This window comes from Tenrec ecaudatus, chromosome 8 (assembly GCF_050624435.1).
Source record: "Tenrec ecaudatus isolate mTenEca1 chromosome 8, mTenEca1.hap1, whole genome shotgun sequence".
In the NCBI taxonomy this organism is placed as follows: Eukaryota; Metazoa; Chordata; class Mammalia; order Afrosoricida; family Tenrecidae; genus Tenrec; species Tenrec ecaudatus.
Genome location: NC_134537.1, coordinates 144,824,046 through 144,839,337, shown reverse-complemented (window position 1 = coordinate 144,839,337; position 15,292 = coordinate 144,824,046). Strand labels below are relative to the sequence as shown.

Sequence of the window (15,292 nt, the reverse complement as noted above, 5' to 3'; positions counted from 1 at the left end):
CCAAAAATGGATGGTTATAAGTGTGGTGTATTGTAACTTAAATACCCTACAGATCAGGAATGACCTATAAATATGTTTATAGCACTCACTCACTCCTCTTATTTACAGTTAGTACACTGTAGGCTAGACTCTGCTAGAACATATAGGAGCTGTGTGTTCATCTTCATGTGTTCCTAATAGGTATTCTGTACATTATGATTTAATTGGATTGTGATTTCCATCAAGACGTCAACACTTCTAACCACAGACTGGCTACAACGATGGTGAACTCTTTGTGTTTTACAGGATGGCCTGGTGAAGACCAACATGGAGAAGTTGACCTTCTATGCCCTCTCAGCTCCAGAGAAGCTAGATCGCATTGGCGCCTACCTCTCTGAGAGGCTCATCCGTGATGTAGGTCGCCACCGATATGGGTGAGTAGTATGGAAAGGTGGGAAAGATTTTTCAATCCATGTAGGTCCTTCAAAAAAGAGAGTAGGCTATATTACTGACCACACTGAGAAAACGGGAGGTGGATTCCTTCTACTTTTCCAAATGTGAGACTATTGCCAAGATTTGAGAAGAGGGTATTGTATCTGTTTACCTCTCAGATACCTGAGGACCCAGAAGTCCACAGGTACAGCCTAAGTGTTAAAAATGAGTGTAGCCGAATTTACCTCAATTCCGCCCTACCTTATTCAATGGAGTGTCTTCAAAAGTAAGGAGGCCTCCACTACCTCCTAGTGAGAAGGCAAGGTAACAGGCAATTTGTCCATTAAAAAGCAAAACACTTAAGTGAAATATTTATCAACCTTCTGGGAGGGAAGGACTTTCTATATTTAGGAGAGAGAAGAAATCTTAAGAAAATGTCTAATCAATAGATGAAGCTGTTTAAAAATTTAAATATGTTGATGTCCATAAAAGAAACCATTTGTAAAAACTTAAAATACAAAGGACAGTACAAAGTGTTTGTTTTCAAATAAGAGAAAGGATCCAAACTCACCTATTAGTGACTCATAACAAATAATGAGGGCAGAATAGGGGAACTGAGATGGTCAAAGGGTTGAGAGGACCATGAAGAAGCAATTTTCAAAAGAGGAGATCCAGCGGGTTACAAATGCGAGGTATTAGTCAACAAACCTACTGAAAAACAAAACAAATGTACCAAATATGTCAATTGATGACTAGGATACTGTCTTCACATATCAACTAAATAGAAGAGTAAATACCTTTCAAGACGAAGTCAAGGATGACCAAATGAAAGCCAGGTTCATGCTTTTCTAGAAGTGGAAACTGGTTAAAAAAAAAAACCGTTCTAAGAAGTCATTTTAGGGATCGGTCAAGAACCTCAAAAACATTTGGACCCAGTAAATCTATTTTTATTAAACTATTGCAAGGGATCAAGATGACCCAGAAATAATAGCTTTATACACAACGATGTAACTTATGTTTTTTATAATAATGAAAACTAGAAATAACTATCTAGCAAGAGGAGGATAACTCTGTAAATGTTGGTGAATAACACTAGTTATCTGTCAGCTGGTCAGTAGAAAACAGAGCTTAACACGTTGCTCCCAATAGAGTGTGGGACACGCCTTGTTGTTCGGTGCCTGCCAGTCAGTTCCTGTTCATCTCTACCTTACGGCCAACCTTATGAATAAAACACGGAAAATGCCTTACATGAGGGAAAAATGGAATCATGCATAATTATGCCCTATGTTTGAAATCTAGTTAAAAAATAAATGATGGCAGCAACCTATTTCAATGCCTAGAAAATATGAGTAAAACTATATCAGAAGACTAGGGACTCCTTGTGTGACAGAGTGACTATAGAGTTTTGTCTGTTTCCTACCTACCTACGTGTGTGTGTGTGTGTTCAAAGTATTTTCTATTGAGCCTGTGTTACTTTCATGGTGAGGAAAGTGAGAGGTGGTGTTGGCTGACCAACCATCACCCCACGATTCAGAGGCTGAATGTAGAGAACTCTGCGGTATTCAGGTGGCGTTGTGGGTGGGACAGGGGGCCGGGCCGATTGAGGGTGTTTGCTACGGTTAGGTACCTTGGAATCAGCTCTGCCTCAGGGCAGCTTTAGTGAAGGGCGGCCTGGTCCTGTGCCATCTTGATCATGGTTGGGAGGGTGCGCCTGTTGCTGTGGCGATTGTGTCTGTCCCCTCACTGAGAAGGTCTCTCCTTTTTCCTGACCCTCTGGCCTCGGGCCTTGTCTAGCAGTTGCTCTTTCTTGACCATGTGTGAGAAGGTTCCCCCCTCCTTTGGCTGTCATCCAGCACATAAAGGGTGATGATTCTTGGGTCCCATTGGTTCCTTTCTTCACCACATCCTGTCCCTCCACCCTCTGCTCTCTTCTGCTCCTGCTTTCTCCTGGTTCATCCTCTCGTTCCCCAGGTTACGGAAAGATATTGACTCCCTGCTTCCCACCTTTGCTTGTCTGGTCCTTCCAGATTAACCCTGTTAGAGCGGACCCTCCCCAAACATAGACCTGAGCCTACACTTTCCTGATCCCTTGAGAGTAAAATCGAAGCCCTTTTGCTTACTGTCCTGGGTCTTCCACAACCTGCCCTCACTCACCACTCTCCTCGCCAGGTCTGGCATGTCCACCACCTCGCCACACCTACAACTAGACCCTCTCCAGACAGACTGGCTGATGATCACCCCAACACCCAGGCCCCCTCTCAAGTCTGCTGCTGTGCTCTCGCTCCCCACCTCGCCCATCTCCGCCCATCAGTCTCCCCCCGCCACCCCAGCCTTCTCCTCCTGCTTGGGATGGCTGGGTCAGATCTTGAATTATAAGGAGAAGCCTTGCATTCTGCTGACAGAATGTGAAGGCACAGACGGTCTGAGACCCACCAGCAAAAACTAATTGAACCACCACTATTTCTGCACCAAACCCACCACTGTCAAGTCCACGCTGACTCATAGAACCTTGTGGGATAGAGTAGAACTGCTCCCGGGGTTCCCCATAGCCCATGGATCGTTACAAAAGCAGACTGTCTCATCTTTCTCCCATGAAACGCCTCCAGGCTTTCAACTTTCGGCTGCAGCTCAGTGCTTAATGCACGGTGCCACCAAGGCTCCTATTGTAAAAGCAGGACCCCAAACAATCCGTTGCTCAATTGATGTTAGAATCACGTTGCCTGCTCATTAAAGAGGGCATGACTGCACTGTGCCTGCTGATTACATAAAGGGCCTGGACCTATTATAAAATAGACTCAAGCAAGTAAAAATAACGCTCTCCTGGATTGAACCTAAAACTAATATCTTGGCTACAGCATTAAACATTTAATATTAATTTGCCTGCCCTCTCGGCAACGGTGGCTGTCTCGGTAAAGCTGTCCTGCAGCCAGCAGAGGCGCTCGGAATCATTCCCCTGGATGCAGAGCTGCGACTCCACATTGGCGTCATTCTGTTAAAAATAGACTTTGCAGCATTGGAGTTTTGAAGGCCTTGAAGACCTCACCGAGGGTTTTCATCAGAATCCTTTGGAGAAAGGAGCGTCTGTTCGATCTAATCTGATCTCCTGGCCTCTCTCCACACCCTTCCCATCTGTCCCCACGTAACTTCCACACCGTTGATGGTGGTTTGGGAAGAGCAACATGTTGGCGTACCGAGACTGTGTCTCTTCTCATGTAAGTGTCAGTATTTGTGGTTTGACCACATGGACATGACCTTGGATGTTGGACCCAGAGACAGAGCCACCTTCTCCCACCTTCTCTGTCTCCCCTCTCCTCACCCCATGCCCGTTGTGTGTGGACTCTGTTATCAGATGGGGTTGACATCAGGGAGGAAAAATCACGTGTGGGCAGAGAGAGGACGAGAGGTGAATTTTGAGGTGGTGGTGTGCAGAACAGCAAAAAGCCAGGATTCCTTAATATTGTCTCCTTCCTGTTGGTGCCTTGCCCTTCAGTGGCTAGAGGGTGAGGTGAGGGAGGTCCTGGCCGTGCCAAGTGAGACCTAGGGTCAGATGCAATGATTGCTGAGAGCTAACAGCATGTTGAATGAGTGCTAGGCAGTCTCAGGATCTCCGCACCTAGCTTCGGGGCCCAGCTTCTCTGAGCCCTGGAGGATGGAGAAACTCCTGTGTAAGAGAATTGGGCTGCTCCCCTCGTGAGCCTCGTCCCAGGAGCTGACCTGGTGGAGGTTCCTAAGAAATTCAAATTTCCCAGAAGGACCTGGTTGGAGGACAGGGTTAAACCTGGCCTTAGTTGCAGCCCATTCCAGATGCCTTAGATTCTGCCCTCCCCATCTGCTGGGAAGCCTTCCCAGGACACCTCAGATCCTTGGATGTCCACCACAACCGGGGTTTTGCTCTTGTCTTTCGCCCAAGGGCTCCTGCAGTGGGCAGTCCTCCCAGCAACATCCTTCCTGCTGCAAGCACCCACAAGTTCAAGTTCTCAGACCTCAAGGCAGGTCTCTGTTAACCTTAATCCTGTTGAGCGCACATCACTCTGCGAATCCCATGCTGTCGTCCTTGGGAGAATGTGAGCCTAAAGGCTCAGGCTGAATTCCTAGAAGGATAACTGTGAATGAGGACAGATGCAGAGAACATGGACCAGGGGGCTCGAAGGTCCGCCTACCACTCCCACCAAGTTCAGTGCTGTAGGAGAGGTCTGTCTCCTTTGTGGGGAGACTTCCAGTGGTGGAGCCAGAGATGGGCCACGGAGGGTGGTGGTTCACAGAATGAGGCCTTAAATGCCTTTATTAGCGCTTCCACTTTCTACCAAATGTGCCCTCCTAGCCAATAGCCAAGCTCTTTCACAGAAAACAATGGGAATTTTTTTTTTTCACTTTTTTTGCAGAAGAAGGAAATCTGAGTTCTTGGGTCTCCTTCCAAAATCTAAGCTCTCGTGTGGCCTTCTAACATCTTCTGTTGTTGTAACCCACCTGCCTCTTCTTTTCTCTAATTAGCCTCTATGAAATAATGGGGACATGCCTGTGAAGGTGGGGATACTTCATTCCAAGAAGCAGGAGTCGATTCCACCCACCCTTATTTCCCCCCAGCCCTGCTCAGCTGCCAGATGTGTCTGGGTTTCCCTGCAGGGAGGCCTGTCCCATTGGACCCTGGGCTCCAGCCCAGGCTGCTCCCCAGCCCTGCGGGATTCCATCTGTGCTTCACTGGCTCCCACTGGTGGACCCCAAGCATACTGGGCTGTGGTTGAGAAGGGTGGGCCCCTGGAGCAGGGAGGAAGGGTGGGCTGGGGCTGTGGGTTAGCAAAGTTTAAGGACCCAGGCTGCCCTTGTCTTTAAAGCACACCCTGTGGGTAAGCACGTGCCGTGTTCTGTTGGCGAGTGTGGCTCCCTCAGTCACAGGAGCAGGAAGAAGCTTTTCCCAGAACAGGGGCTGTTTCTCTTGGGGTCGCATGGTGCAGAAGCAGCTCAAAGCTGCCTAAGAAATCATAGCTGATGTTTTTATGAACAAAAAAAATTTAATTAGCGGACATGGCGACAGCTAGACCTTCCTACAGTTTGGGTTTGCAACGCTGGCTCGTGTCCGGGCCAGTTTGGACCCATCGTGCCTGAAATCGGGCAGCCGCTACAGGAAGCCCCAGGGAACTTCAAAAGTTCCTGGTGGATCCGAATGAAAACATCGGGTCATTTTCCCGTCAGCGGCCCCTTCGTGTCCCACGCAGCTCTTCCTGGTGGCCCCGGGACCGTCTCTAGGAGGAAGTGTCCTAGAGTGACGCTGCTTGTACGAGTGCTGGCCACATGTCACCCAGGATTGCTTTGGTTTCCGGGGGACGTGGACTAATGGAGAGGGCGGCGGGCTGGCGTGTGGCCCACCCTGGCCACGGCGCTGCTGTCCGCAGGTACGTGTGCATCGCCATGGAGGCACTGGACCAGCTGCTCATGGCCTGCCACTGCCAGAGCATCAACCTCTTCGTGGAGAGCTTCCTCAAGATGGTGGCCAAGCTGCTCGAGTCCGAGAAGCCCAACCTCCAGATCCTGGGCACCAACTCGGTGAGAAGCAGCCCCTGGGGCTGGGAGGGGGCCGGGGAGTCGGGCGGGGGCGGGGGGGTCCAAGAGGGCTGAGGGTGGAGGGGGTGGCGCCCGGAGGGTCGTGGCCAACTTACTCTGATTCCTGATACTTGGATACAACATACTATCTCAGTAACACGCCCCCCACCCCAAACCCGTGTGAACATAGGGGCATTGATCTTTTTTAATGAAATTGGAACACATCCCACCTGCCATCAGGTAGACCAGCAGTTCTCAACCTGTGGGTCGTGACCCCTTTGGGGATCACCTGATTCATAACAGCAGCAAAAAGACAGTGATGCAGTAGGAACGAAACTAATTGCATGGTTGGGGGGCTCACCACCACATGAGGAACTGTCTGACGGTCGCGGCAGGAGGGAGGTGGAGAACCACTGGACTGTTGGAAAGCACATGGCTCAGCAGCGTGTAGTCTGTTCAGCTCAGGTCGTAGAGCTCTCGGCACTAACGGGCGCATTTCTCTTTAGACTGATGATTTCCAAACTTCTCAATAGTAGCTTTCCCCCTGAACTCACCTTCACCAGGACGCTGAGACGTAGAATAATAGAAGTGGCATTCCACCCATGGAGGCAGGCAGGGATGCTCTTGGCTCAGCACCTGTGGCGAAAAGAGGAAGTGCCCCGCCCCCTCCGAGCTGGTAGAACAAACTGGTGCCCACAGGTAGAGGCACCAGGTCAGCGGGAAGGGCGCAGGGAAGCAGGCCTTCTCATTTAGTTCTGCCCCACCCAGCTGTGGCGCCTTCGGGTGGGTCCCCTCTCTCTTGCAGGCTTCAGCCACCACCTTGATCCCATGAGTGGGTTTGGACTTGACCTCTGTGCGTCCTCTCAGCTAAGCTCTGTGGTGCTGGTCTCAGAGTCAATGGCCATCATCTTGAGTGGGTAGGGTCCCATGAAGGCCAAGGGCAGCTAGCACCTCATGTGTCCATCCACCCTCGCGGATCCTGGCTGCTCAGTTGGATTCTGTGCTCTCTGAGTCTGGTCCTTCCCCTTCAGGGCCCACTCTCAGCTCCTTAACGATGGTGCATGCCACTGCCTTTTTCCAGGTCTCAGGTGAAGCCTTTGTCAGACGACAGATACTGCAGACGAAAATGGCAAGCTTTGCCCCTTAGCATTGCCCACCTGCAGGGGTCCCGGGTGTTTACTTCCTAGGTCAGAGCTGCTTTTCCTACACTATAGGAGTTGATGTAACCAGAAAACAAGTCTTCATATTTTACTTTCAACAACCAAGATGAACAACTCAATCCACCCCCACCGCTTCTCTCTCTGAGCCAGCTGCCTTCGACAAATTACATATACAGTAGCTGAGGGTAAAGGGATGTGTCAGGTTGCCCTAGCAACAGATGCAGATACTGTCTCGGCTGTCCTGTTTAAGAGAACTACCGTCTGGAAGAAAACATCTGAATGGAGAAGAGCCCAGTCACCAGGCATCGTGAGGACGTCTCCCCCTCCGGGACACAGAAGCAGGTGCCTGCCGGCTCTAGCTTTCTTCACGGGCATCCCTTGCCTAGGGCAGGCGTTGTTAGCTGCACCCTTGAAAATTCAAGGCTCTGCAAATCTCTGTCACAGTGAACCACCGCAGCAGTAAGAGTTGACTGATAATTACTGCGCTACAGACGGTGAACATTATATAAGAACAGATGATGATGAGTAAGTGGAGTCAAATGTTAGCAATAAGTTCAGAGTCTAACCTCGAGGCAGCCTGTCGCTCACCTAGATGCCCTTGCCAGCTCTCTGAGGCTAGGACCGTCACATGGCTTCTGGACGAGAGGGCTTGTCCTGCTCCTTCTCATTGGAGAACTTCCAGCGTGCTGGGGAGATCTTTCTTGATGGAATCAGAGGGAATCTAGACCTGGAGTTTCTATGGGGAGTCGGGGCTCTGCAGGGACCAAAGGGGGACAGGGAGAGGAGGAAAAGAGGGGTGCAGGACCCTTGATGCCTGCTCACCAGCAACCTGCTCCATTTTGACCAGGTACACGGAAGCTTGCAACATTGTATTTGGATAGAGGGTTTTGCTGCCAGGAAATTAAATGTAAGGGAGGCTGACGGCTCATTGTTTATTCACTGGTGAACACCCAAACTCCAAACTCCCTGCCATCAAGTCCACGCTGCTTCATAGCAACCCCTGTGGGTTTCTGGGATTGTGACTGTTGATGGGAGTAGAGAGCCCAGTCTTTCTCCCTCAGAGCTGCTCTTTGGTGGTTTTGAACTGTCGGCCATGCGGATCGCCACAGCCCAACTCCTAACCACTACCCTACAAGAGCTCCATGAATTGACAAATAGAAACAAAGTGGCACACGCACACACCCTTCCAGTGGAATTATTTTTCAGCCATAAATAGGAATGAGTACTGAGACCTGCTGCAATATGGATGAATCTTGAAAACATTATGCTAGGTGAAAAGGTATCAGGCACAACATAGCATCCATTATATAATTCCAGATAGACATTACAACCAGAACTGCCAGATTCATAGAGACAGAAAGTAAATTAGGGATTGCTTCAGAATAATAGGTAATAAGATATAAAACCAAATCCAACCCACTGCCATCGAGGCGATTCCAACTCATGGTTCCCAAGACTGAACTTTTTAGAAGCAGTTCGTTTTAGTCCCTCTTAGTGGCTGCTGTATTTGAACCACAGACCTAGTGGTTAGCAGCCCAGGGCAACCGAGGACGCCACCAGAGGGATAACCAGAGAGCACAGAGAGGTGACGATCGGACAGATCTTTGTCCTACAAACCACTGAACTGCACACTGCCACGGAGAATAGGGAGAGGGTGGGAAAATGGAAAGGAGAGGAAGAAAACCATTGACTACATCCCCATCCTCATTTTTCTGGCTTTTTCTGCCTGGCAATGGAGGTCCCGGGAAGTCAAATAATGTGTCTGTGGCCCCACAGCTGGAGCGCCAGCTTTGCTGCTGTGGTGACATGCTGTCAGGTTGGTTCTGACTCAGCAACCTGTGGACAACCACGGGACACCGCTGGCCCTGCCCCGGCCTCACCACGGTTGTGCTCGAGCCCATTGCTGCAGCCAGTCTGGCAGTCCTCCCTTTTCCTGTTGACACTCTCCTCTATGGAGCATGGCGTCCTTCTCCAGGAACTGGCCCCTCCTGCTAACACGCCCAAAGCATGTGAGACAAAGTCTTGTTGTCCTGGCTTCAGAGGAGCATTTTCTGGCTGTACCTCCTCCAAGATGGATTTATTTGTTCTTCTGGCAGTTCCCGGTCCTTTCACTATTCTTTACCAACATCATAATTCAAATGCATAATTCTCCTTATATCGTTCTTATTCACTTTCCCCTACGAATGAGCCATGAGGAATAGCAGGCATTGGGTGAGGCACACCTTCATCCTCAAAGCCCATTGTGCAATCCACGACAACACCACGACAAGGCACCTGAATTCTTGCTGGGTTCATTTCCTACCCTTCAGCAAGCGGATATTTTACCAGTAAGTCTAAAGTCATTGATACTTCATCCTTGCTACTTCAATTAGCATAATGTCATCAATGTAAAGGACTAATGTGATGTCTTGTGGAAGGGAAAGGGAATTGAGGTTCCTGGTGACTAACTTATAACACAGTGGGGGAGAGTTGCTATCCTTGAGGTATGATGGTGTAGGTATATTGTTGGCCTTGCCACAGAAGGCAAACTGCTTTTGGTAATCCTTTGAAACTGGAATTGAGAAAAAGGCATTGACCAGATCCATAGCTGCATGCCAGATATAAAGAAACATATTAAGTTTCCCAGGAAATGAAACCACATTTGGAATTGCAGTTGCAATGAGAGTCACCTCCTGGTTAAGTTGACAAAATTCCACTGTCATTCTCCAAGACCCTATGTTATTTGCACTGGCTAAATAGACAAGTTAAGTGAACATGTGGTACAAATTTCCACACTGCATTCTCATGCCCTTGATGGTGCCACTACCTTCTTCATTCCCTCCAGGAATGCAATATTGCTTTCAGTTTACTATTCTCCTAGGAAGAAGCAGTTCTAATGATTTCCATTTAGTTTTTCCTACCATAATAGCTCTTATTCCTCATGTCAGGGATCGAGTATAGGGGTTCTGCCAATTACAAGTTTGTCTATTCCAATTATGCATCCTGGAACTGGGAGATTCCCTACAGGATAGGCTTGGGGACTCACTGTGAGATTGACCGTCATAGGTGCCCACTCTGATGAGTGGGCCATAGCTCCCTCTGGATGTCCTGGAATTATGGTCAACTCAGAGTCAGTGTCTCGTAATCTCTGAAAAGTCAGATTATTTCTTTTTTCCAAATGAATAGTCACTCTTGTAAAACTCCATAGATCCCTTTGGAGAAGGCTGGGAGAAATAGGACAATATATATTTTGGGTGGTATAGTGGGGTTCTTCTTCAAGGGAATTTGGCCTCCCTTTCACGCAAGGGGTTATGAATCTATGAACTGGCTCACACATCTTGGAATTGATGGAAGGGCTATGACTCTGTGTTTGGCTGGATTGACTAGAGAAACAAAACCGGTGACACACATGTATGTATAAGAAAGAATTTCACAGCAAGAAAGAGTCTTATAGCAAGAAGGCACCCCATCCCAGTCCAACTCAAGTCTATGAGCCCAATACTAGCCAGAGCCTTCTTCAGACTCCTGTAGCTCCCGGCCGATGATGCAGAAAGGCACAGTAAGGAGCAGGGAGATCATAGGCCAGTAGGTGCAGAGTCATAAATCCAAGGTCGGTGGAAACAAGGCAGGGCACCAACAGCTCTCCATGTCAGCAGTGGGTATGGCTTCCCCTGGATGTAGAGTCCCAGTGAGGAGGAAGTGACGGACTAGAGGAAGGAGAAGGAGCACTCCCCAGGGTGTGTTATCAAAAGGCCACACCCCAAGGAGGCATCAGTGAGGCTGTGACCTGATTGACAGTTTGGACCCCGCACCTATATTTTCACACAGGTGCAAGTTGACATAAAAGCTAACTGCTCCACTCTATTCAGGCAATTCAAGTTAGACTGCCATTCACGCCACCTAGAAGTCTTCAACTTCTATAGATCAAGTAAGCATTTAGTGGGTTTCTCATCTGTTTCACTTCTAGGGACACCCTGCTTAAGTAGCCAACACCATAAATCCATACAAGTCAGCCTATTCTGATGACTCCTTTGACCCTGCTGCGCCTCACAGTAACCATGCGCACCTTGTCTTTGTCGATTAAGTGCTGCTACTTGACCTCTACCACCACAGGGCTCACACCCATTGTAGTTAGGTGTCAATTCGATTGGGGCGGTCCCCACTGTCAAATCTGGCTTACATAAAGTCCCAGTCGCTGCAGTCTTCAAGGACTCTGGAACTAACATCATGAATGTGTGCCTAATCGTCATGGTAAAAACAAACAAACAAACAAACAAAAACGGTGTGTCCCCGGGGCACTCCAGCTACGTGTCTAGAGATCCTAGCCTGATAAATCTACCCTGACATGCCAATCTCCTCAAGCCTGTGGGTTCCTTCTACAGTATGTTAAGGCAGGCCTGGTACTTGACCTTGATATATTGAAACCACCACATAGCCCATGTTTCAATTAACCAACTAAGTAAACTATTAGCTCCTTTTCTAACTTCTCAAGCTGGAACATTGAATGAAGAACCTGTGCTTACTGGACCCACATCAATAAATTCAGACTGATCCAACTTTGCTATTTGTACCCATATCCCGGGCCCTTAATAGCCGTTTCTACCTACAGTCTAAAGGATCCTGTTTGTACACATTAGGGGGGAAATTAAACAGTTATTTTGCAGTGTAGTGCACCTCTTCTTGTATCACTATTTGCACTTCCCCTTGGGCTTGATAGAACTGAAGTCTAGTTATAGGTTATAGGTCCTGAAGTCATAGTGCGTGATGGGAGCGTTTCCTAGGAACATTCCATTTTTAAGGCCTCTTTCTCAGGAGATGCCCAGGTACCATATCATCTAGCACAGCTGAATTAATCTCGTCAAAGGTATAATGCTTTTATTGATAATGTATAAACCGACAAAAATAGTGCAGTCTCTCCAGAGGGTGTGTGTGTGATACTGTTGGAAGTAACAATTCCATGGAATTTAGGGTTCTAGTGTCCCTATCTTCCTCATTATCTGTCCATATGCTCCCTAACCCAAGTTTCAGGATCCCATTTATCCCCAATCAATGTTCTCGCTTTAGCTTCGGACACCATTGGATGTTGGGAATTCAGTTGGCGTTGTAACTCAGCCACTGTTACAATACATATCTGAGTTTGGTTTCCAGAAATATCAGCTCTGTTACTACATACAATGAGGCTCTCCACCCCCAGGGCACAAGTGGAAACTTTGCGATCTTTCCTGTGGGACTTGAGCCCTGGCTCAAAAGCCCTGAGCTCATTTCTCTCCTTTTCTACTTTGTCTGTTGTAAGTAGGACCGACCAACCATCTTCCCTACATAGCTCATCCTGACAAAACTGCAGAAAAACATCAAACAGCACCTCCCTTGTTTTTTTCTTCACCTCTTCTATGTTGTCAAATCACTGTCCTTTCATGTGCCTCTGCATTCGCAGAAACAAAAACTTGTCTCATGGAGTGAGGTCAGGTGAGTAAGGTGTGTGGGGCAAGAGAGGCATGCTGATTTTTTGCCAAAAACTGGTGCATTGTCGTGATGGCAAAATCAGTCTCCTGTCTGCCATGAATCAGGCCTTTTTTGTTGCACACTGTTATGCAATCTTTTCAGAATCTCTAAATAGAAAGCTTGATTAACAGTCTGACCTGGTGGAACAAACTCCAAATGCACTATGTGTTGACATTTTCATCTGTTTGGGAAGTTGATGGACATCTAGAACGAGGTTTGTCATCAATCAACATTTCACCTTTTATTAAATGAGAAAACCACTCATACGCTTGAATTTTCCCCATAGAGTTGTCCTTGTAAGCTGTGTTCAACATCACAACAGTTTCTGTGCCATTTTCCCCAAGCAGGGAATAAAATTTCACAGCCGCACGCTGTTCTCTTAAATTAGCCATCACAAAAAGGGCGAGATTCGAAGGAAACTGCTTTTACAAAAAATTCACTGTGAGCAGCGGTGACTCTCCTGGGTGCACTGACTCAGAGTGAGTTGCTCAATGCTCACCCGGTAGGAAAAAGGCATACTATGACAGCTCTGCTCTGCCCAGTGCAATTCCTTTTTTTTTTTTAATACCTTCTTGTAAGTATATACACAGAGCGGAAACTTACATCAGGGCAATGCCTCACACAGCTGTAGGAATGAATAAGTTCCAAGTCCATGGGAGCAGATGTAGCCAGAGGGACTCAGAAATTCAAGATTGCTAGGTCAGATGGCAGGCTTCTGACCGCAGAGGTGAATGGATCCAAAGGCAGCCAGCAGGATGGCAAGTTTCTGATGATGCTCAGGATCAGTAGACGATGCAGCAGCCTGCTGGCTTAAGTAAAAAAAAAAAGTGGGGGCCAGATGACAAGTCAGATATAGGATCCAGACCCAGCAAAAAGCAAACAACGCTTTTCTACAACATCCACTTATACTGGAAGTAGGCCACACTCCCAAGGAAATGTACTTTTAATTAATTAGTTGTTCATAGAAAATCAGAGCTCATCATGAAAGAATTCAGACTAAAACTCACTGCCACCGAGTCAATTCTGACTCACAGCAGCCCTATAGGACACAGTGGATGCCCCTGTAAATCTATATGGGAGCAGAAAACTCCATCTTTCCCCTGAAGAGCCACTGATGGATTTGATCTACTGACCTTGTCATTAGTAGCCCCGTGCATAACTCAGTACTGTACCAGGGTTCCTTCGTGGGAGAATTACTATGTGTTAATTGCCAAACCACTGAGAATCCTGACCCAGCCACGTTGACACAAAACCGAAATATCACAGTTGCTCTTCATTCACGCTTGGCTCCCATGACCCTGTCTTCATCCCTGGCTCTTCTCGCCCATCTCTTTCTCCTCCGTTTCTGTGGTTGGCTGAATAAGGACCCCACACCCTAGTCGCTGGGACCTGTGAAAGCCACCTTGTGTGACAAAGAGACTTGGCAGCCATGGGTCTCTCGGGGATATTGGATAAGAGAGGTTATTCTGGATGATCTGGGATGCCCAGATATCATCCCAAATGTTCTTACAGAGGCGAAGTGATCCTGCAAGTCAGGAACCGAAAGCGATATTTGAATCTGCTGCACTGCTAGTTTTGAAGCGAGAGGAAGGGCCTGCGAGTCCCAGGGGACAAGCCGGCTCTGGAAGCGAAAGGGCATGGAAATGGATTCTCCCTGGAGGCCCCAAAAGAGTACATAGCCCTGCAGGTTAGATGGATGACCTACAGAATTGTGCCATAATAAATTTGCATTGTTGAAGTTATGGAGTTTGTGGTAATTGATTGCCACAGAAACAGGAAACTAATGAAGGATCCTTCAATGAGTCTCGTCTTCCACGTGCCCCAGAAATGCCTGTGGTCTCCGAGGCTCAGTGCTCTATCCTCTTCTCATTCTGTCTAATCCCGCTGGACAAGTCCATCAATTCCTGTGGTTTTCACTGTCATGTATCAACTGGAAGTGCTCCCATCTCAAACACTGCTTCAGAATCAGCGCTGCTGGGAACGAATGGGTGCCCTGAAGTCAGCTTGAATCAGAACGGCAAGGCCAGTGAAGCCGTCCAGGCCTTGGGGTCTGCTCCAGCAAGAGACAGGGATCAGTGCAGTGGCCAGGCCTCACGTTGGCCTGTCTTCCCAAGTGCAGGCTCGGACTTTAAAGAGATGGCCTTCCCAAGAACAGCAAGGACAAGGCTGACCTAGGAGTTATTAAAACCATAGCCCATTTTGAAAAGAATTTTTTTTAATCTTGAAGGGTAGGAAGTGTCATATAGAAGACAGAAATGTGTGATCCCAGGCCAGAGAATGACTTAGGACTTGGCTGGGAGGCAGGGGATTTGCTGAGCATGATCAGGCTCCACTGGGACTGTTTCCCTGATTTCCCAGGGGTCCCTGCAAAACAGGCCAGCTGGGGAGAAAATGGCAGAGTGTGTTACAATCAAAACCACGTGGCTTCCGAGGTCGGCTGCCCAGCGAGGACCTGTCAGTGACGCCAAGACACAGTTGCCATCCCTCCCTGCTGGAAAACCCAGGGACAGAGACTGCCGCCAGAGCCATGAGGATGGCATTCTCTTGGACCAAGGGCAGCCTGGCCTGAGGCCCCATATTTTGAACGGTAGCTCTGCCGTTGATGGCAGTTGTTTGGCCAGAATGCCCAGCCATAGAAGAGGGAAGGGCTGACTTCTGTGTGGAGGGATTTGGTTCGCAGGAAACTGAAGCCAAGCAGCTCC

General features: G+C 48.3%; 1 protein-coding gene across 1 annotated transcript in view; it reads left to right on the top strand.

The window, feature by feature from the left end:
• EFR3B (EFR3 homolog B) overlaps positions 1 to 15,292 on the top strand; it is a 116,514-nt gene that overhangs the window by 57,694 nt on the left and 43,528 nt on the right. The window contains exons 3-4 of the mRNA XM_075557022.1: positions 286 to 413; positions 5,802 to 5,952. Of these exons, the coding sequence (XP_075413137.1) occupies positions 286 to 413; positions 5,802 to 5,952 (279 nt within the window). The remainder of the gene's footprint in view (positions 1 to 285; positions 414 to 5,801; positions 5,953 to 15,292) is intronic.